This window comes from Chrysoperla carnea, chromosome 1 (genome assembly GCF_905475395.1).
Source record: "Chrysoperla carnea chromosome 1, inChrCarn1.1, whole genome shotgun sequence".
NCBI classification, from domain to species: domain Eukaryota; kingdom Metazoa; phylum Arthropoda; class Insecta; order Neuroptera; family Chrysopidae; genus Chrysoperla; species Chrysoperla carnea.
The window spans coordinates 121,736,803-121,760,093 of record NC_058337.1 but is presented as its reverse complement, the minus strand read 5'-3'; the positions used below and the strand labels follow the sequence as shown (position 1 = coordinate 121,760,093).

At 28.9% G+C, this 23,291-nt stretch overlaps 4 protein-coding genes across 6 annotated transcripts; 3 read left to right on the top strand and 1 right to left on the bottom strand.

Moving 5' to 3' along the window:
* Window positions 1–1,024: 1,024 nt before the first annotated feature.
* LOC123305488 (nucleoplasmin-like protein) lies at window positions 1,025–6,841 on the top strand. 2 transcript variants are annotated; one of them, XM_044887212.1, is made up of 4 exons: window positions 1,025–1,185; window positions 1,462–1,856; window positions 1,986–2,039; window positions 5,635–6,841. In XM_044887212.1, the coding sequence occupies exons 1-4, from the start codon at window positions 1,164–1,166 to the stop codon at window positions 5,731–5,733; spliced, it is 570 nt and encodes a 189-aa protein (XP_044743147.1). In that variant the 5' UTR covers window positions 1,025–1,163; the 3' UTR covers window positions 5,734–6,841. The 2 variants fall into 2 exon arrangements, with proteins under 2 accessions (XP_044743147.1, XP_044743148.1); XM_044887213.1 differs by lacking the exon at window positions 1,986–2,039.
* Window positions 6,842–7,861: 1,020 nt separating this feature from the next.
* LOC123294038 lies at window positions 7,862–8,839 on the bottom strand. The gene is made up of 2 exons (XM_044875106.1): window positions 8,752–8,839; window positions 7,862–8,466 (listed from the first exon to the last, which is right to left on the bottom strand). The coding sequence occupies exons 1-2, from the start codon at window positions 8,756–8,758 to the stop codon at window positions 7,862–7,864; spliced, it is 612 nt and encodes a 203-aa protein (XP_044731041.1). The 5' UTR covers window positions 8,759–8,839.
* On the top strand, window positions 8,840–9,328 carry LOC123305496 (ER membrane protein complex subunit 6). The gene is made up of 2 exons (XM_044887226.1): window positions 8,840–9,046; window positions 9,120–9,328. The coding sequence occupies exons 1-2, from the start codon at window positions 8,911–8,913 to the stop codon at window positions 9,326–9,328; spliced, it is 345 nt and encodes a 114-aa protein (XP_044743161.1). The 5' UTR covers window positions 8,840–8,910.
* Window positions 9,329–10,710: 1,382 nt separating this feature from the next.
* Window positions 10,711–22,447, top strand: LOC123291132 (putative uncharacterized protein DDB_G0282133). Of its 2 annotated transcripts, XM_044871600.1 has the most exons (4): window positions 10,711–11,722; window positions 19,859–20,378; window positions 21,265–21,804; window positions 21,865–22,447. In XM_044871600.1, exons 1-4 carry the CDS (start codon window positions 11,015–11,017, stop codon window positions 22,281–22,283), a joined length of 2,187 nt encoding a protein of 728 aa, XP_044727535.1. In that variant the 5' UTR covers window positions 10,711–11,014; the 3' UTR covers window positions 22,284–22,447. The 2 variants fall into 2 exon arrangements, with proteins under 2 accessions (XP_044727535.1, XP_044727534.1); XM_044871599.1 differs by having other exon boundaries at window positions 21,265–22,447.
* The last annotated feature ends 844 nt before the right edge of the window (window positions 22,448–23,291 follow it).

Sequence of the window (23,291 nt, the reverse complement as noted above, 5' to 3'; positions counted from 1 at the left end):
TAACGAATTTGGTTACTGAGCAAAATATGTTTTGATAAGCAATAAAATTAAAATAAATTTTATTTGCAATATTGCATTATATTTTTGTATATTTAGGAAATATTTTTTATCCCTACGTAACTAACGTTTTAATAATTATTTTCGAATAGTATAATATTATTAAAGTAAATAAAAGACTTTTTAATTTTTCTTGTTTCATGTGCGGGGAACCAAGATTTTAGAATGTGAGGAAAATTGAATAAGTTAGTTCCGATATTGCAAATATAGCTCGATAAGCGGGAAAAGACCGAAAAACTGTTTATGTCATATTAAATAATTTTTAAGTTACTTAAATATATTCACAAATTTTTCTCTAATTTTTAATGGAGTTATTTTTATACCATGTATATATAAAATATACATAGTATATTAAGTTTAGTAGGTGTTCATAAAATCAACTAATTAGTCCATTTCCGGTTGTCTGTCTGTCTGTCTGCCTGTCTGTCGCCAGTCTGTCGTCTGTCTGTCATCTGTATTTCGTCTGTCTGCCGTCTGTCGGTCGTCTGTCGTTTGTCTGTCCGTCTGTCATCACGATTACACAAAAACGAAAAGAAATATCAAACTGAAATTTTTGTAGCGTGCGGACGACCCTTAGAGGTAGAACAAAAGTTTAAACGTAAAAAATGTCCTTTATAAAAAAATAAACAACTTTTGCTTGAAACATTTTTTCATAAACATCACTGTTTACCCGTGAGAGCGCAAATTAGGCGCAAATTGTATAGCATGTATGATATGAGTATATCACTTATATATGTGTGACATGTATGTATGTGTAATGTGACAGAGTAATCAACACTGTCGATACATGGTATTTCAACAAATAACTCAGTCAGTTGTTTGTTTTCACTTGTTTCTATAATAATTTATTGATCAAATAATTTGTGTACATCCCTTAAAAATGAATATATCGGAAGTAACGACAACTTAAACCAAGCTACCAAAGCACTGTACTTTTAAATAGTGAACACACATTGATTGAGGAGTGGGGATGATAGCCGTTGTTGATGACCGCCATTAGTGTAAGCATCTTTTAAAGTGATCACTTTGAGTTGTTACATTCCTAGCCGGCATTATCGTTGTCACGTGTGGTGTGAATTTTATCGTTAAACATCCAATAAATAGAAATGGCTGATGAATATTTTTACGGTAAATTATTTATGTCAAATATCCGCGTATATCATGTAGAAATTCTTTTTAAATAAAATTATGTAGTTACAGAAATATTTGTGAATTTATGTGTATAGGCGTCTATCGTCTTCCCGGCATTTTTACGCGCCATTATACTTTTTTTTTTATTTCATAATTTTATTTGTATATACGATCAATTTTTAAGTATAATTCGTAATTCTTTTGTATTTTAAAACCAAGTAGCCATTTATAGTGTTTATAGTTGTGTGATGTAACTTAGAATTATTTTTGTAGCTTTAACTTTACAAGGAGCAAAAGCTTCAGAATCATGGGATCCAGAGACCAAGGCCACTGATGATTATCAAGGTGGACATAAATTAGTAATCAGACAAGCTGTATTAGGACCAGAAGCGAAAGAAGGCGAATTAAATGTTATTCAAGTAGAAGCAATGACATGGAAGGATACAATCAAAATTCCAGTAGCAACACTAAAAGCCGGTGCCGGTGGTCAAAGTCAATGTTTATTGGAATTAACATTCCCAGATCCACCAGTCACGTTCAGTTTATCACAAGGTACCGGACCAGTACATATAATTGGACATCATTTAATTGGTAGTCCGATTGAAGAATTTGACGAAATTGATGAAATGGAAGAAGAAATGTTAGACGAAGAAGAAGGTGAAGATGTGGTAAGTAATTGAAATTTTGTTGAAAGGCAAAAAAAAAAAACATCGCAAAGTGATAAACGGAAGCAGTGATGTTTTGGTTGAGAATTTTTTTACAAAGTGGTTTTCATAAAATTAAACGCGCATTTTTAGGGTCAAGCTGGAGCCAACAAAAAGCGCAAAATCAACTCAAAAGGACAAGATGAGGTGCGATATTAAATTTTTTATAGTTCTACCAATTTCACTTTCATTTTTTTATTTTTTTAAATCTTAAATTTTTATTTTGTGTTTTCAATATTCGTGGCCGTTGTAAATCATGCCCTAGTTGTCTACATACCAACGTTAAATATTCGCACAAGAAACTCCGTTTTTTTGAGTCCGTAATTCTTGAATTTTCTAAAATATCTGCTTGCAATTAATGTTGCAAACATACTTAGAATTATTTTTTGCATAACCGTTAAATGGAGTTTGCGCAGTAATGTAGTTTACGAGTAGCATCTCTATATGCGAATTTTAATATGATCTAAAATTCTTTTTGGAAATTCTTCTTACATATATGTAAAAAATCAATCAAAAGTGGAGGATTTACGAAATCTTTTTAAAATTTGCGATTTTGTTAGGACTTCATAATTAACTTATTACATTTGAATTTGCAAAAAAGGCAATAGGGTATTATCGTTCGTCAAAAATAAATCATAAAATTTGAAAAAAGTTAAAATTTATGTAAAAATATACTTAAATATTCTGATTTCGAGTCATAAAAGCACATTTTTCTTTTAAAATATTAAAATTAAAAATCGTAATTTTTCAACTGTATATCACGTGACCTAAAACACGGGTAAGCCCTGCTGTGATGTCATAGCGGTATGAGTCATAGACCATCAGTTAGTTCAGTGTAGACAACTGGGTATAATATATACATAGATAAGTATTTATATTATAATCAGATGTCTATGAATATATCTGTCAAACTTATTTGTGTTATTTCGTATATTGATACCGATATTACGTCATCAAATTGGATGCCCGCGTTTTTTGCAAGAAAGCATGTGTATTTTTCCGAAATATATTTTTGGTGGCTTTTTATTAGCAAAATCAACATTTTGAAGTACTTTTTCAAAAATAGAGGAATACTCTATTTCTAAACGCTATCAAAATTAATGTGATTCGTTCCTAACTATTCAACAATGCGATTAAAAAATGCCCTAACTTTCTACTTTGGGAAGTTTATTTTCAGTGAATATTTATTGGTGGAGAAAATTCCCTGTATCATTTTTATTCCAATTTTATAAACATACAGAATATTTGAGATTAAAAACAAGTGAAAACAAACAATTAACTGAGTTAATTGTTGAAATACCCTGTATAGAGTGTTGAATATCAGCACTTGCTTTTTATAAATTAGGAAAGTTTAAAGAACCAACAATTATGGCGCCTGATTTGATTTTCAAAGTTTTCACATTCTAGAAATTATTCTTCGTTAAAGCTATCTGCAAATTTTCAACTTTCATAGTTTTAAGACTCCAAAATTTTTTGCTATAATTTATACCCTCACGGGTAAATAATGATGTTTCAAACAAAAGTTGTTTATTTTTCTATACGGAATATTATTTACACTTTTATTCTATGTCTAGCGGTTTAAAAAATGGGTTCTACGGAAACAAGACCCAATTGACCTTATGTTGCTAATTTACGAACTTACTCACATTTTACGTCCTGAGAACGCTATATAAATTTCAGGTTAATTTCTCTTACTGTGCTCAGGATATGAAAGGTGAGTTTGAGTTCGTAAATGAGTTGATGACATAGGTCAGTTGGATCTTGGGTCCGCGGACCTGTCTTGTAAACTGTAAAAGATATAAAACAAGAGTAATGTAAAAAACATTCATTATAAAAAAAATAAACAACTTTTGTTTTGAATTATTTTTATTAAATATTAAGGCATTTTGTGGCCAGTTTCTCCAAAACTATTCAAGATTGAGAATAGAAAATTGGTGAGTACTTGTAACTCCTGTAAAAGATTTTGGAAAAACTAGAAAACATTTACAAATCGGTTTGTTTTTTAACGTTTTCTTAGTTATTAAGAATAATGCAAACATTGATGATGAATAGTATTCATACAGGAATTTTAACAATTAATTCAGTCAATTGTTTTTATTTACTTTTGGTGTTTGATTTTGCTTTATACAGGGTGGGTCCATTTTAATCTATAATGGCTAATAACTTGATTTGTAGTTCTAGTGGTAGCGAATTCTTCGCGTTGGTCTGTGAAAGGAGTAATACAATTCAAAATTTAACCTGTAACCTGAAGAATATTTTATACAAAATAATTTTTTTTATCATTTGTTGGCATATGATATACAACGGCTTAAATTATCCTTTATTTCCCTGTTGAAAAACCTTTTGCCATAAAAGCCGATTCCTATTTATTTTTTTATAAATCGTAAGCATCTATATATTATTGATTAAGTAAATTGAAAGATTATTCTAGCTTCTAATATTAACGAAATTCAATTTTGTGCGAATATGAGAAGTAATAAAATAAAAAATTCTAAGTTGAAAAGGTTGTTAATTTAAAATCAATAATAAATAGAAGCTGAGTATGAAAATTTTTTTTCTTCGGGAAAACACAAGAAAAACATGAGCGTAATGTTGATTGAAAGTTAATTTGGTAGAATTATATGTTTTTATATACACACACAAATTTTTTCATTTTTCTTGTGTTTTTTTTATCACACTTCTCATTTTGTTCCAAATTTATTTCTTTTTTTAAACAGTTTAAAAAACACAAATATATTTCGTTCACAAACACAAATGTCGAATATTCATTTTAGGCGATTTTTTTTTGACCAGTCTATATTTAAGTCTATGCTAAAATATTGCTCAGTAAAAAGTTATACAGAAATGGGAGTTATTGATACACTTCTCTAATTCTTCTAAGGATTAATTCTATAATTTAAGCCCTTTTCTTCTTTTTAATTATTATTGGTATTATATTTATTATAATTTCATTACCTCCAGGATTCAAGGGTAAACGGGATACGAATTTCAGTGTAATTTAGTAGATGTCCTAAGTCATTGATAGCGGAAAATAAAATAAATAATTTTAAAAACACGCTTTTGTAACTAGCTGAACTAAAATGTAGAAAACAAGTAAAATTAAAAAAAAAACCGACAAATAAGTTCAGAAAAACATAGATTCAAAATCATTCTATGGTAAAAAAAAAGCGCGAGATGCTAGATTTCAATTATTGTAAATAGTTTATTGACAGATATTAGTAAAAATCATTATAAATTTATAATATTTAAAAAACACCCCACGATTTTTTACGATAAATTGATTTTTTTAAATAATTATCTATTTACTTTCTACTTTTTAGTTCAGCTAACTACAAAAGCGTGTTTTTATAGTTTTTTAAACTATTATTTATAATACATGATACGATATACGTGTTTTACGATATGGACAAAAATCGTTAATCCTGAAGATCCTAATCAGGATAATCGGACAAACTTATTAAATTATTGTATTGTAATCGGCTCTTGATAAGTGTGTGAAGTTTAAATTCAATCCAACATTTTGAATTGGGTGAAAATCACGTTCTAAGATTCCGTTTCATAAATGCATAGAAACATACCCTTCAAATTTTCTTAGTTTCATATTTACAGTATGACATTTTAAGAGATGATATCCCCGAGCTAGGCCCAGAACTTTTTTTTTTTTATAATTGCAAAGATATTTTTGTGAACGAAATATTTTCAGCTAATAAATATTATTTTAAAAGCTCATTTTCAATTGCAGGAAGACGAAGATGATGATGAAGAAGGTCCCAAGAAAAAAGCAAAAGTGCAAAACAATGCCAAGGGAAAATCTCCAGCTGGGAAAAATAAAAAGAAATGAATTAGTTGAAACAAATTAAAAACACACACATAACATCAAAAAAAAAATCAACAAAATAACAACTCTCATCCACATTTTATTTTTATTTTTGTATGACAGATTTTAAGTTTGCGCTGTAGATCGGTTTGGATCGGCTGCGTGCGTGCGTGCATGCTTTCTTTGCCCGTCGCGTACATCATCCATCTCATCGGTTGTCATTCTCATTAAAAAAAAAACAATTTATTAATATTAATCTAATTAATTTAGTAACAGTGTCCTCCCCTCGGCCCTCAAATAAATTGAGTCGCGTCATGTGATTATTGATTGATTGAAGAATCAGTTATCTTGTATTTATATGAAGTAATTTTAAAACAGTAGTTAGTAATTATTATTAAGTAAGTTTTTGTCCCCTTACCTTTATTATTTAGGTCCTAAAATATATATCGGAGTGTTCATCCTAAAATGGCTATACAAGTATAGTTTTCCAATAAAATCTTAAGATTGTTCATTTTATCTGCACTAGAACGGATTCACGTTTCTGGGAGCTTCAAAGAGCAAACTTTTTGGCTAAGATATTCAAGTGTGCTAGTTGTGCAGCTAAAAATAACAATTTGTGCCATTTTGAATGGTACTTTTAACCCTTTAAGCTCTTTAAGAGTTCTAATTTTAGTTGAAAAGCTTTATTTTCCCCAGAAATAATTTTGGCTACCCACCAAACAATTTTAGATTGAACAACCCTCGGTATATATTTAGTATATTCATCTAAGGTAACTGATTTTTTTTTCTTTTTTTATGTCTGATGGTAAAAATGTTTTCAAACATTTGTTTCATTTATATTAGTAGCGGAAAAAAAAGAAAAAAAAAACTTAAGTCTTAAGTTTTTCTTAGTGTGAAAGCTAATTTAAAAAAAAAAATTTTGTACGCGCATTAATTAGTTTTTCACATACCAATTTATTATTAAAAAAAAAAACACAACGGATTAAAAATTTGTCTCGAAAAACAAACTTGGAAAAAAAAAACAATCAAATAATTTAATCGTTTTTTGGATAATTTATTCATCTCACTGTGTTCTTTCGTTTTTGTGTACATACATATGATATTTCATTAAAAACCATCTTTTCTAGAACAATCTGTATAATTTTTTATTTTCATTCACCTTGAACAATTTTCCATTCACATAATATTTCCCATTTTCCTTGTCGTTTGAATTGAAACTAGTGTTGGAATTATAGAATTTATCAGATTAAAAAAATTTAATGATTTCTCAAAGGAAGGGTGGTTTGATAAGGGCCATTTTCCGCCGTCCACCATATACTTGTAACGGGCACATCTTTCCGTTAGCTATTAATTACTCAAGTAATTAATAGTACAAGGAAGGCTGTGCTGTTGCATTTAACAAAACAACATAATTTGTATAAATTATGATTCCGATTAATAAATTCATACTTTGAAGTCCGATTTATTATTTCGTGCAACTTAATATTTCCGCATTTTTAGATGTAAGAGCAAACTCTTACATACTCTTAGAAAAGAAAAGTTTAGATTTTCAATTATTGTTGAATGCATTTGTATTTTTTTATTATGGGAGATTTATCCCGTAAATAATATAAAAGTTTTAGAAATTATTGCCAAGAAAGAGAATATTTAGCCCTTTTTTGTTGTTTTTTGGTCTTTGAATTATTTTTTTTACAAAATCGGTTCATCTGTTTAGAAGCTACGATGTCACAGACACACACACAGAGCGGTCAAACTTAACACCTCTCTTTGCGCCGGGGATTATAAATCATTGTAAAATAAAATTTTTGTGGATTATTTTTTATAAACAAGAAACTTCTACAATCTTGTTGATCTAATTTTTATTTTTATTATTTTATCGGTACAAATATCAAAAATTTACAAACTAGTGTTGTCTGTTTTTGGAACAAGGAGCAGAAGAACCGTAAAGTAAATATCAGTTTAGATACCGGAGTAAATTTCCCCGAAACAGCGCTTCAAATAATATTTCGAGCGGTACAAAAGAAAATATTATTAGCGTTACAAGCGTAATGGGACTAAATTTAATATACCTTGATATATTTTATGTTTACAGAGGGTATAAAGGATAGTAAATAACGAGTTAAAAAAAAAAAATTGAAATTTATTTAAATATTTACAAAAATACTTCATTCTCAGTATCAAAATGTACCAAACTTGCTGGAATATTCAAATCATTTAATAATTTATTCATATCTAATATTCTGTTTTCTTTTGCCTCGTCTAACAATGCATTCAACGCATTCTGACATCCTGTACGCCATTTTACAATTAAATTTTCTAAATTATTATCGGTACTTTTAGTTGACTTTTGTAATTCCTGGAGTATTTTTCGTTTATCTTCAATACGAGCTTTACAAGCATTTATTTCTGATTTTAACGTTTCTTCATCTGCCGTTTGATCCTCATTTGACAACAATACATTTAAATTTCTTTTCCTCGCATTATCAAGTGGATAGCTAACTCTTTTCCGTTGAACCTCAGATTTTGGTGTTTCATTGTTTATAGGATAACTCGCCCTTGATCGTTTGGTAATATCGTGTTTTGGTGTTTCGTTTAATTCTGTATTTGATTTATCCGTGACAAGTAAAGGTGATGCAACTGATAAACTTGATTTACGTTTACGCGATAAGCCCATCTGACGACATGGTGTGAAATGACCATTATTATTTGAAGGCGTTGAAATTTGATTAGACCTCAAAATTGGTGTTTTCGGAGAATCTGTTTCAAAATTAGATTAAGTTAGACATTTTTTCCTGCGTACGTGACATATATAGTGAGATTCGGGAATATAATACTCATGTCTTTAGGACCTTGAACGAATGAAAGAAGCTCTGAAGCTGAAATCTGGTCGATTAAGTTAAAAACTGGGGAGTTTAATATTGCATACAGAATGAAAACTATGCCATATATGTTCGCGTTCGACATAAATGTTAAACTAATAGGATAAATTGAGCCAAATTTAGCTAAAAATGGTTATTAAAATTAATTATTATAATTTCTTACCGTTCATGTTTAAAAGTTGTGCGCCATAAAAATTTCTTATGTGGTGATTTTTTTTAAGTTTCCCAACCTGTAACAGTACAATAAAATAAATGTCAGTGTTGGAGATAAATTAATGTTTTGATTATTTTAAAACAGAATTTTACAAAATAATCAATTAAAATGACGGTTAAAATAAAATCGAAAGAAAACAAATCCGGTGAAATAATCGCTTACAGTGAAACTGCTATGCGAAATAATGCAGCCGTTGTTGAATATTGTCGTACATCAATGGCAGCACTATCGGGTGGTACTGCTGGTAAATTATCAAAAACTTAATATCTTTTTAATCAATTTAAAATTTTTTTGATAATTATTTATTGTTTTTGTAGGTTTACTAGGACTAACTGGTTTTTATGGCTTTGCATTTTATGTATTTGCTGTTGTTGGTCTCTGGGCATTATTAGTATTAAAAGCAGGTTCGAGTTGGAAAAAATATTTTATATCTAGGAAAACTTTATTAACTTATGGCTTCTTTGGTGGTTTGTTTACGTATGTTTTATTTTGGACATTTTTGTATGGTATGGTCCATGTATATTAAGTTTGTTATAATTTATTAAATATTAAATAAATTAAAATTATTTGTTTTATTAGTTTAAATTAGTAACGTTTTTCATTCATTTACCCTCATTTTGAATCCATTTATTTGGTTAAATTTTAGTCTTTTTCTAAAAATTGCGGATTTTTAGTCCCTTGGATTCACCCTGTGATCTACGGGTTGACCTACTTTTAATGGAGTCGAATTAGTACGTGTCTGTGAGTTTATTTTTGGGTCATTTTTACTAAAAGTGATATAAGAAAACATTTACCAAATAGTCTCAACTTTCTAATTTAAACCTTAAAATGATTAATTCATGATTGCATGGAATTTCAGGCCTAAACTTAAAAGTTAAACAAGTGAAAACACAACAATTGACTGAATTAATTGTTGAAATACCATGTACAGACAGTGTTGATGACGCATTCGTTTGTTTTTTGACGTCACGTAAATAAAGAAAAATTTCCACTCTTAAATAGCCACACACACATAACTGATATATTAATACATACTACAAAATTTTCACCTAGTTAGCGCCCTCGTGGGTAAACAGTGTTTTCTTAAATGTTTACAAGAAAATGTTTCAAACAAAAATGTTGTTTATTTTTTTATAAGGAACATTTTTTACATTTAAACATTTGTTCTATCTCTTACGGTTTATAAGATGGGTCCGACGGACCTAAGACCCAATTGACCTATGTTGCTCATTTACGAACTTGACCTCACTTTTTACGTCTTAAGCACACTATAAAAATTTCAGCTTGATATCTCTTTTTGCTTTTGAGTAATCGTGATGACAGACGGGCAGACGACAGACAGACATTTGGAAATGGACTAATTAGGTGATTCTATGAACACCTAAACCAAAATTTTGTGCATAGCATCAATATTTTTAAGCGTTACAAACTTGGGACTAAACTTGATATACTATGTATATTTCATATACATGGTATAATTATATAGCTTGAAAATAATAAATACAATTATTTAGGGTTTTTACAAAATAATCGGAAGAAAATGTTATTCGAAGCCTTCTGAACTAGACGTTATTCTTTGCCTGAGTACGAGATTTAGATTCGGTTTCGTTCTAATTTAAAGTGATTTCTATCCGGATGTTTTTTCTAGATTTCGGAGTAGAATTTCAGAAGTCTCCGCAAACCACTGGAAACACGTCAATTTTTATTTTTATTTTTTTCTAAATCGAGAACAAAACTTATTTTGCATTTTCTTGAGAGAAATGCACAAATTTTAAAGAATTTAAAATTTTGTTTAAAATTAGCGCCAATGTAGTTTATAAACATTGTCGCTACTGTAGTTGTTCTATCGAATAAAAAAAGAGACGCTACAAGAAGACGCCATTTTGAATGATTTTTGTGAAGACAGTGCATAGACGCGTTGAATCACACGCATGTTTGTGAAATTTATAACAAGAATCTCAAAGAAGTATTGATTTCCGTTTTCCGGCATCGTATTATTTTATAGAAGCGTAGTTTTGATAAAATAATTGTTGATAGTTTGTTCTTGAACTCAAAAAATAAATATTTGTGTATTGTATGGTTGTTTTGTGTGAATCATATCAATTTTAAGACTTAGTTTAATTCAACATAACATTTCAAATCGAACAGTAAAGCTTTGTTTAAAAAGCGGCGTTTTAGTAATTCAGTGAATGTGTTTATTGTAAATTGTTTAATGAAAATGGGAGCTGCTGCTAAATCTGGACCACAAAATAATGTCGGAAAGAAACGTAAACGTCCACAAGGTATGAAAAAAGGTCCAAAATCACGACCTCCATCATTGTTTGCAAATCCAACACGACCACCATTCCCACCACCAATGGGACCAATACCACGTGGAATGCGACGTCCACCATTTCCACCAGGTCGTATGCCACCAGGCATGCGTGGGGGTCCCATTGGACCCCCAATGCCTCCAATGGGAATGCGTGGTCCAATGGGACCAATGCCACCACCTCCAATGATGCGTGGCCCACCAATGTTAAATCGTGGACCACCTTTACCACCACCAATGATGATGGGTCGTGGTGGTCCACCAATGATGGGACCACCACCAATGGGTCCACCGTTTGGACCACCAATGCCACTAATGGGTGGTATGAATGGACCACGGAATGGACGTATGAACGGACGTTCACGTGGTGTTAAAAAGTTTGGTAAAAAAAAGAAAACAAAATTTGGTATAAACAACGAAGAAAACTTGAGTAAACCATGGGTAACAGATGAATTACGCGAGGAAATCAAAAAGAAAGATGAACTTTTAAAGAAAGCTCAAGAAACGAATAAAAACGAAGATTGGGAGCCATATAAAACACAACGTGATAAATGTGTTAAAATGTATCAAACAGCAAAAGCTGAATATGTTGGAAAGCATCCAGAAGAGGTGCGTATCCCTCAACTTTGTCCAAGTTCAAATAACCCACCAAGACTTAGACATACCGCCTCAATTGATTTCACAAAGGATGTTGAACTTTAGGTAAATTTTTTAGAATTAAAAAACAAAACCAAGTGAACTTTATATGAGAAAATATTTATTAATGTATGTAGTACGAGTTTTTATATAACAAAGTTTTACGTAATCATTTACATGACCAAAAAAAAAAAATTAAAAAACAAAAATATTGTCTTTGAAAATGGTACAAGATTTTTGTAATATTCGTCCTTAAGACACAACCATGTACTTTACATAATAAATTTTTTAATTCATTATTTTTTAAATCGTTCTAATCATTATTTGTATTTGATGGGACATTCCATGGTTGGTGATTTAATCAAATAACCTCGATTATTTTTGAAATGATTTTGATTGCACATCTTATAGATTAAATAATCGAACAGGCTAGTCGCCAAGTTTGTTAAGACGTCTTAACTTGCTTTGAATACTGGCTGGGAAGTTGCGGGCTCGAATCCAGGCAGTGGCAATGTGAATAAAAAAATGTTAATGGTAAATTAATCACACCGTCGACGCTTAAATAAGAACGAAGTAACCAACTCCACCCACATCGTAAAATTAATTGTATATTCGAATTTTGTTTTATTAATAAAGATTAAAATAATGATGTGAGTCGCTGCTGTTAAAGCAAACAAATAGCAAGGCCTGGAAAATTAAATCATGATCAGACGAAATGACAGAAAATATCTTCAAAATATGTTTTCGTTTACTTAAAAAAAAAACTTACAGACTTAAACTCCGTTATAAGTTACAGAGTTTGATGGGGGCATCATGTTCTGATATTAGCTTGGGCTTAGTTCTCCGGGTTGCTTTAATAGTTAATTTGGATTCTAAAAGATAAGAGATAGAATAACACTTAAAATTAGAAAGTTAATCTTCATAAAATAACTAAAAAAATTTTGTAAAACTATTTTTTCGAAAATCGTTAGGTTTTGGAAAACGCTTTTTCACCGAAAGCTAACGATTTTTCAAAAAAATTATTTTGCATAAAAAGTTTTAATTTTTTTTTTTATGAGAATCACTTTTCTAATTTAGAGTGTATTCTATCTCTTACCTTTTAGGATCCAAATTGACTATTAGAGCAACCCGGAGAACTTGGCCCAAGTCGATGCCAGAACATAATTTCCTCCATCAAACTCTGCAACTTGTCTAAGTTATTTTTTGATTTGTTATCTACAAAACAAGCCATTAATATAGAATAACATATTAACAAGCGATAATAGGTTAAAATGGTCATCGTTTATGAAAATTGAATAATTTAAAACGAGCTCTTGTAATTTATTTATTGAACTCTCCTTTTATAGTTCTTTATCTTTCAAAGAGCTATTATTACGAAAAAATATTTTAGCATCTTCGGACAATTGCTACAGCTATAATTTGTTACCGAATTTGTCTTTAAAGTCCACAGTTTTAGAGATATTTGAGATAGATTTGATAATGTTTCAGTCTCAACAAATTATTTCAATGTTTTCGTTTTGGAAAATAATAATTGACCAGTGCAGCTAATCAAAAACTGAATCTACCTCAATTGAAACATCGTTTTTTAGGGAGCTTTTTATTTATTTAATAAAATATTAAACAAACTATTATGTAAAATCGATTTTATAATTTAGATAAAAAATGATAGGTAAGCAGTCACTCTCAACATGTTTAACGATAGGAAATCGATCTTGATAACATTAATTATTAAACAATTCAGCAAAAGTAAATTATGTATGTATTAATTAACAAAATTACTTTAGTATGGCATATTTGATTTGGTAGACAAGTTTTTCGATGGAGTATTTTTATCGGACCACATATTTTATTGTTTAATAACTATTAATGTTATCAAATGGTCATAGTTTCCGACAAATGCCTACGTTTTTTCTGACCGATAGTTTAAATATGATGTTATGCTCAATTGAAAACACAATACTTGCTAAAAAAGACGTAGAAAGTTAGGTAGGCTCGCCAAAAAGGAGTCGCTCTTAAAGTTTCAAGTATGTATAAAACATTTAACAAAAAGGGTGCGATCCCGCGGACTAATTTTTCTAGTTTTAATTTAGAACATTTATTATATTTGAATGGATATTTAAATTGAGATCGATACAGTTCTCGGTTAGCTACCGCCTAACTACAGGGGAAAAGGGATAGATGAACAAACATTGAACATGTTTAGTGAGCGATCACTGTTCAATATTTATTTAGAACACGAGAGAAGTGCAAAAATTAATTCGGAAAATAATGGGGGCTAGTTTGATTGAATTAATTTAAACATAGAATATCCTTTTTTTAAATAATTAAAATCCGTGAAGATAGCTCCAAAAAATTATTAATTTTACTACTATTTAATTAAAACATTATCCTTTTGGCTCGCTCTTGTTGAGATAGTGTTTAATGATTTAAATTGTCAGAGGCGGCTTAGGCTTAATTAACGAGCAAAGGACTGTCTTCACGGTTAGATACAGAGAATAAAATTTCAGATAAATTTTTTATTGAATAAAATAGTTAAAATAATTTGATGACGGTCTTTTTGCAGGACGTTAAAAATGATACCGCCACAGAGCAACAAGAACAAAAAACGCCTGTAAAATCTCCAGAACAATGTAATAATATTGTTGAAACAAATCAAACTGTTAATAATAATGCTTGTACTACTACAACTCCAACTACTTCGACACTTGATAAAGCACTTGATAATCACAATAGTGTGGGGGCAGCAGACACAATAATAGAGGGCGCTCAGGTCAATACTATTGATGATCAAAATCAAAGTGCAGCCCCTACAATTCATTCGAATTAATAAAGTATTCGTTTTTTTTTATTTAAATTTAAGTCCGAGTCAAGTGCAAATTAATTTTTAAATACAAAATCAGTGCAAACGTTTTTTTATTTAGAAAAGTTCTATACATAGTAAATATTTTAGACTTAAAATTTCGAATTCATTCATTATTTGAGAAAGTATTCAATTAAGAAAAACTTTAGTTTTCCAATGATTTTTAAATTGTGTACAAATATTCAGTGTTCGACTTAAGGGGTTCCATCAATTTTGAGAGACGTTGAACAATTCACTTTGTATATATTTTGTTTAGGTGTGCCATTTAGCAAAATTCGTAACAAATTGGTGAATATTTGGACAAATGGTAACTTAATGTACAACGCTTCGTCTAAATTGTGAAAAACAATAGAACTCGGGATACATAAGGCCAGTGTTTTAAGCCAGCATTGAAATAAAGACATAACTAATTTCGATTTATTTATGTTAAATTTTATATATATTGGCTTTTTGTGTTGACTTGAAACAGTGATCTTGTGTAATTCGAACTATTTGAATCGTAAAAATTGAATGAAACCTTTTTTATTAACCTTTTTTTATAAAATATTGGATTATAATGACTAATATTTAACTGATTCTTATTGCGGAAACTTGAAACGTCCAATTTTTAGTAACTGACTTCGATAATTATGACGCCGTTTTCAAACAAGGATAGTGTTTACAGGGTCAATTAAATCCTAACAGTTTTCCAGATCCAGGGAAACATTCTTAAATGGTTATTCATTAAAGATAACTTTCAGAACTTGAATATCAACGCCGATGAAAGTATTTCGAAATACTTCTTAATAATAACGTCCAAATTTTAAAATAATTTCTATAAACTTGTCTCAATAATGAATGAAAATTTTGAGTCTAAACAAATTTAAGTTAATTTATAAAAAATATATTTAAAAATACAAATATTATTATAAGAATGTAAAGTATATTTAAAAAAAATATATATCCACCATTTTGTTTTGTTCATTTAAACGATTTGAAATAAATCCGTCTTAGAAAATTACGTACAAAACAAAATAAACCATAGAACATTTTATTTATTGTTCCAAAAAGAAAGTTGTTCCTCTGGTACAACAGAATGATGATTAAAAGCAAGCGTCTCATTTTTAACCAGTTATTAACTGCATGTAGAGGCGGCTTTATAATGAATTATTTACTTGTATTTTATCCAAGAAAAGAAATCAACGTTTTTTTCTTTTATTGTTAATTACCACAGCTTACCACAAACTCACTCTCTTTGTGAAATCATTCAAAATATTAATTGTAGTTAATTTATTTAAAATTAAGTGATAAGTTTCAATATAATTTTAATAATCAAAATTAGTTGGGGCATTAAAAAAAATCATTTTCCCTGATCAAATATTGATATCATTTATTTTATAAAAATAGTTTTATAAATTCTATGACAAAATACTCTCGTAATAGGCCTAGGATCTATCATGTTTTTATAAAATGTTCTTGATTTTATCTAATTTTAATATATGCGTGTAGTTTAATGGAAAAAATTTCATCAACGTTTTGTCAACTTTGCTGACTTCCTCAGGGCTCTACAGTGAGAGACAAAGTTTTATTATACATAATTTTTTGTTATTTATGCAATTGTAATTTTGTATAATAAAACGTTGCCTTGAGCAAACGAGCCTTGAGGAAGTCAACAAAAGTTGACGAAACGTTGTCAAAAAATATAAAGTATCTTTTAAGAAGAATCAAGATTTATAATTATAATGTTTTTATAAAATAAAAAATCAATCTTCATTAACTTGATTACGGAAAATTCCAATGTTCCCCTCACTAAATAATAATTTAAATGTATTAATTATTTTCATTAAATTCATGATGTATTGTAAAATATTAAAAAAAAAAATAACGTTATCCTTCTAAATAATTGAACAACGATACACGTTATTTGGGGTTTTTGAGTGTGAAATTTGTTTTAATTTTTTAAACACTCAAAAATTTACTCCAGTTGTAAATTATTTATCAAACCTAAATGTTGTCTCATTAAAAAAAATACATAAAAAAATATATGTATGTGTGTATATGTTCAGGTTCAAGACCGAAAATGTATTATTTTAGCGAATTAATACAACCATGGTCCGTTAAAAATGTATTAAGTATTATTTTTGGATTCGTCATTTTGTCTCCAGTTTTTCTAGTACATGTTTACCGGGTTATGGTTGTTGGTTCTTTTCGCTCAACGAAATTTTTTGAACTAAACATATATTATTCAATGTAATTGTGAGTTGACTTAATGATAAAATATCAAAATTCAATTAGATTTAAACTTTTAAGTTACTTTGTTTTTTGTCTTAAAAATTTTTGAGTCAACTTACTTAAAAATTCTCTTTATTTTAAAAATCAATAAATTTAATTCAAAAAAATTTATTCAGTAATTTTTTTTTTCTTAATATAATTCTGTTCCCAAAAAAAAGAGACTTTAAAATGAGATTTTCATTTGAAAATCTTGGTAAAAACAAAAAAGAACTTGAAAAAAATTAATAATTAATACATTAATATTCAGAGATAAATTTTTAAATTTTATCTCAATTTAATTTTTCTTTTTTTGAAAATTGGTTTTTCAAAAATATTGCATTTATAAGCGAAATGCTTTAAAAGATTAGCGTCAGTAGCGCCATCGTGGTCATAATCAGACTACTAAGAGGGGTTAATTTGGTGCAATAATGATTTATGAAAAATTTTTTAAATTATTAATGGCATATCAGATGTCAGCCCTTAGGGTGAAACATGATTATTCAAAATCGTTCCCTTAAACAAAGGCGTGAATTTTCTATTCATTACCATCAAGAAATTAGAACTGTTGAAACAAATTGTTTACTAGCACGCAACTTTTCGTCATTATTCAAGACCTCAAATTTTTAGTAGTAGCCAAAATAATTAAATTGTCAAACAAAATCATTATTTTAATGATTTTTTTTTTTTAAAAAAGCTTTACTTAAATAAAGACGAAAAGTTTTCTGATGAACAAGACAGCACGCGGTTGGGATTAGAGTTGTAAATCAATTGATCCAACCGCAATGAGATTAGTTTGTAATAACTTTCAAATTGGTTGCATACCTACAATTTCCGAAGTTATTTGTTTAGAAGTTTCATTTTGGTTGTAAAATAAATCTGTTTTAAAACCTTAATTTCAGAACGAATGGCGTAAGATCTTATAAAATGGCGTAGCTATCCCATTTCCAAGTGAGCTCGATAACTTCAAAATTAGGTAGTGAAGTTAGAGCAAAAGGTGATTTTTTGAGTTTGCAAAATATGAGGAAGACGATTTGTTGATTGATTCGTAACCTTATAATATCTTATTTCTTATTGACCTTACGTAATTTTTCTTACCAATCTCAAAAACTCTCAGAATAATTTTTACTTAAATATTGCACCCTTAAGTTTAAAAAATAATATTTTTCGAAATAGATAAAACTTGGAATCAATGATAAAATTTAAAAAAAATTCACCCCTCTTCTTAGTTATTTAATTGGACCATCAGAGACGTATATCTTGAGCTTGTTTTCATAAAGCAAAATTTCTGTTTTCGCTAACGAATTTTCTGAATCTATCTATTTATTACTTGAAATGAGTAAAAAAAGCTTCCTTTTTTGTGAAATAGCGAAGAAGCACAAAAAATTAAATGCAAAAATGCAAGTAATTAATTTATTTTTTGAAAATTAATAAAATGCCTTGCTCACACAAGGAGTCAGTAACACAGGATCACCATATGTAAGTGTGTTTAATTAATCTTCATAATTATTTATATTAAATTAATATACAAATATACATTATAATAATATCAATTAAATTAATGATAATTATTTATTATTTTAATTTTATGTAAATACAGGAAAATTTTAAATCTGAGCGCCCCTTTTTCTCTTAGTTAATTAATTATTAATAACATAATTAATTAATTAATATTTTAAATAATTATCATTCATTTAAAGACAGTAGATTCTTTTATTTTTAATTTTCTCTTTTTTTTTTTTAAATTTTTTTCAGGTCCTTGCATGCTAACCACGAAAATGTTGTGTTAGTTTGGATGGATCTTTCAAAAGTATGGAATACTGTGAAAATTTGTTCGGAATAAAGTGGGTCCGAAAATTACTTGATTGAGAAAATATATATTATGGCTTTAAAATTGTTATTAAACAAATTTCAAATATTTGATTTCTCGATTAAGCGATTTTAAACACTCTACAATTAATTTTAGGGCCACCTTCCCACGCCCTCCCTCCAAATATGGTTCGATTGAAAAATATCAATTGTTCTGATAGAAACTTTCTCTCTTTTATTCGGAGATTCTAGATTTAAAAGTTAACTAATAAAAAATGGAATATTTTAGGGTAGTTTTGATACATTTTAATGAAGGGAGCTTCTCACATTTACCTTTGTAACGACAACATCCTTATAATGAAAAAAATTTTGTCTGCTCTAATTACGTGGGTATCAAATTTAGAATCTGGATGGTAGCCAGAATGTGTTTTCATTGTTAAATACATCCTTAGCCACGTGAAATTTACAAAATAAATAAAAGCATCCGACAAATGCGATTTTTTCTTGTAACTTTCTCCAAAATGAACCGATTTTCTTGAAACATAGCTAAGAACACTCTCCATTAAATTTACTTTTTAAAAAAAACTCCAAATCGATTCATCCGTTTATGAGCTACGACGCCACAGACAGACAGCGATCAAACTATTAACACTCTTCTTTTTAATCTTTCCTCTACGAAATTATTCGTATTTTATTATTCTAATAGGAAAATAATTGAATTAGAAATGCAAAAACTCATTTTGTCCGACACTCAACTGTAATAGCGTGCATTTACACCCGATTTTCCAATGACCATTATTAAATTTTTTCATTGAATGTTGAACGAAATGAATTTTACCATTTGTAATTCAATTATTTTTCTATTAAAATAAGAAAATAATCGAGTACTCGTCAATTTTTTAACCTTGTAGCGCAATGAAAATTGTTCGGGTTCCGTAAAAGACAATATCAATATTACCTTTGGGTAAAGCTTTAATTACGCCACCGAATGCAGATTTGAAAGGTCACAACAACTTATTTTGAAGATGTTCGAAGAAAAGTTCTCTCAATCCATGAGAGCTTGTGCCAACTTTTTTAGGGTTTAACAATCTGTTACAAATTTTTAAGTATTCCATATTTAAATTTTAATAATTTCTGATTTTTGGAAATATAAATATATATTTTTTTTTCAAAAATAAATTTAATTTTTTAAGGTTGATTTACATTTGAGTGATGAGAATGATGATGAAAATGAAAGTGATGAAGAGTATGATGACGAAGATTACGATAATGGAGTACAATACGATAATGAAGATTATGATAATGACGATATTGAAGAAGGGCAGTACACTGATAATACGGATAATGATAGCGAACTATATTGTGATGCATGCGATAAATCATTTCGTACAAACGCCCAATTACAACATCATAAAAGCGAACATCAATTATGTGGTATTGATGGTTGTAAATATTTCGCACATTATGCGTTAATTGATAAACATATACGTATTCAGCATCAAACTGGACTTTATCAAAAGATTAAAAAACAATTATTAAGTGATAATAGTGATCAGGATGTTGATATACAAAAATGGCGTGCACAACGGAAAATGAATTATCCAAGTAAAGATAATGTGATACAACGACAATTGAAACAGGAGGAATTATTAAAGCGGGGAGAGAAATTATGGATTGACAAAAAATTAAATAGACGACAACAAAGAAACAAAGGTACGGTATTATCTTAATTGTAATTGTTTCTTTATTTTTCTAGTATTCCGTACTTAAGTGGGCAAATGGAAATATTTATTAAACCCAACTTCGAAGATAAATTTAAGAATATTATTTATTAACTAACTCGAACCGTACGGAATTCCGCTCTCGTAGTTACCGTAATCCGTGGCTACCCTGTACCCGTGGCTAAAAACAGCAAACAACAAATTTCGTACAAAAGAGGTGAAAAAAAAACAAAAGTTCTTAAATTAATATTGAAACATAAAAAGCTTGAAAATGAGGAGTGAATCATGGAATTTGATAAAGGAATAAGGAAGATAGGAGTAGGAGAGAAATAAACTTGCTAGAGTAATAAAATATAAGATATTTTGATCTCTGCCGAATCCGTTATATTTTCTAAAAAAATGTTTCGAATGCATCTACGTTAACGCTTACGTTTTCGAAACGAGACTTGAGGGGGTGGTGTATGTTTTGAATAATATAGCCTACTGGTGTTATTTTGCATATCGGTCATAATGGCTGGTTTAGGAAAATTCAACAACATATTTGCTGAAAGCACGTAAAAGGTCAACTTTAAAGCTTTCCAATTGACTTTTCTCAATTAAAATTAGAGTGATGGTGCGATGTGTCTATTATTTGGAAATTGAACTGAATCCAACTAATTATGTTTGAGATCTCAGTTAATCTCGCTTGTAGGGGGTGTGCACAAGATAAGGAAACTCCCAGTTTTATATAGAAGCTTACAGGGAGCTGGCTATTTAATATTATAATTCGTCACCAGAGGTCATTCTTACCTCTAGGAGAATAGACACAGAATACTAACCTGTGACTACGATACTTGGTTTTTTTTTATACATTTTTTTATTTTTTATAATATTTCTAGGCGAAGCAGGAACATCAACTGAAACTAATGATAAATCAAAAAGACAAAAGCGTAAAAGACTCAATCGTAACGAACGAAATCATAATCAATTAGTTAAAGTGTTAACACGTGATACCGAGAATGATAAGAATATGACATTATCACTAACATCCGATGAAGAGGATAACGATAATGATGAAGTAAACGGAAATTTAATGCAATTTAAAGGAACGAAATTATTATTTCCAAATGAGAATGATAATGACGATAAAGAAGATACATTAAATTATGATATTGATGATACTGAATGGGATGATATTAAACAATCATGTGATAATCAAAATGATAATACATTTAACAACGTGACACCACCAACAATCAATTTATCAAGTAAATTGGGTGCTGATGTTAGTAAAATTGTATTTAATAATTCATTGAGAGGTTTAATGTGCGCTTATGATTCAGCCAATTCCGATGATGATGACGACAATATTCCATTATCAATTGAAAAGAAGAACGATCAAGTTGCAACTTCAAATTTATCGCAGAACAATGATAAAGTTGCGTTATCAAATGATAATAAAGTTGGATCATCAAATTTATCGCACAACTCCGATAAAGTTGCATTATCAAATGATAATAAAGTTGAATCATCAAATTTATCGCAAAACAATGATAAACTTGCATTATCAAATGATAATAATATCGAGAATGTTGAAGATGAGGACTCCTCACCTCCGATTGAAATGAAAATCAGTCGAAATAATGATAGGACACCGATTGAAATTGAACAAATAAAAAATAATGAAAATAAAACAGAAAAACGAGAGAGAAGAAAGCGTGGTGAAAAATGTAATAATAAAAGAAATAATAATCGTAAAAAAGGGCCTGGTGGAAATCAACCACCAAAAAAAGAACAATTCAAACGAAATCGTCGTCCTACGTTGTTAGAAAAATTATTAGTAAATGAAATTCGACATGAACGTAACGTGATTTTACAATGTATTCGATATATTATTCAAAATAATTATTTCGAATAGTTTTTTCGAGCTGTCGTGATTGATTCGATATGGATGATTTATTTAACAAGATTAAATGCTAGTCGCATAATTTTTTAAATTTTTAACTCGAAATACATTTTCTTTCAATTAAATCTGGAACAATTTACCAAAAGATTAGAATAAGGTGATTCGATTTTTTTCTGTGATTTTCATTAAAATTTTTAGTTGGAAAATTTGTTATTTATTTGTTAAGAAAAGCTGTTAATTTTTGATAGAATTTAACCAACTAAACTTTTTTGATTTTGATAATGAAAATAAAATATTTTTCTTAAATGTTTTTGTTTATATTTACAGTTACCTTTGTTCTAAAATCCAATTCTAACTTATCATTTTCCTGTGAAAACATATTAAAGGTAAGTTCACATAAAACTATTTTCCTTTCTATACCGTTTCCTTTCCGTATCTTGAAAGTAATCTGTACATTAGTTAAGCAAAGATTGATTGAGTTCCTAATAGGGAATATTCATGAAAATTAAATTTGGTTCAAATATTTTTTTTCCGTAACTTTATTGACTGCACATTTCAACTAAACCATTATTTTAGTAATTAATATCGTTTGAATTACTTAAAATTAATTAATAAAAGTACAAATTCAGTGAGGGCATTTAAAAATTTCTAAAACTTTTATTCTACGGCTTCTTATTAGAAAACTTAATAATGAGTGTAAATTCTGTGTTGTAAATTCATTTTTTTAAAGTGTAAATTATACATTGAACTGTCAAAATCTGACAGATCACGTACTTATACGTCATCAACAGAGAGCGCCAAAAAACTGCGTTTAAATATCTCAAAATTAAAATGTATTTTAAATATTTTTTACACTTAAATACAGCATTTTTAAACAGTATTTATATTTTTTACTTTGTTATAACGGTGTAAACAATGAATTAAAAATATAAAAAAAATACATGAATATTCCTTATTAAAAGTTGGGATATTGTTGGGAAAGTTGGTTAGACGTAAGAAACGCATTAAGTGAATTCTTGA

Coding starts and splice junctions, on each gene's coding strand:
- LOC123305488 (XM_044887212.1), top strand. CDS start 1,164: ATGGCTGATGAATATTTTTACG. Junction 1,857..1,985: donor AAGAAGAAGGTGAAGATGTG/GTAAGTAATTGA, acceptor GCGCATTTTTAG/GGTCAAGCTGGAGCCAACAA. Junction 2,040..5,634: donor ACTCAAAAGGACAAGATGAG/GTGCGATATTAA, acceptor TTTCAATTGCAG/GAAGACGAAGATGATGATGA.
- LOC123305496 (XM_044887226.1), top strand. CDS start 8,911: ATGACGGTTAAAATAAAATCGAAAGAAAACAAATCCGGTGAAATAATC. Junction 9,047..9,119: donor ACTATCGGGTGGTACTGCTG/GTAAATTATCAA, acceptor TTGTTTTTGTAG/GTTTACTAGGACTAACTGGT.
- LOC123291132 (XM_044871599.1), top strand. CDS start 11,015: ATGAAAATGGGAGCTGCTGCTAAATCTGGACCACAAAATAATGTCGGA. Junction 11,723..19,858: donor TTGGAAAGCATCCAGAAGAG/GTGCGTATCCCT, acceptor TAATTTTTTAAG/GTTGATTTACATTTGAGTGA. Junction 20,379..21,264: donor ACGACAACAAAGAAACAAAG/GTACGGTATTAT, acceptor TAATATTTCTAG/GCGAAGCAGGAACATCAACT.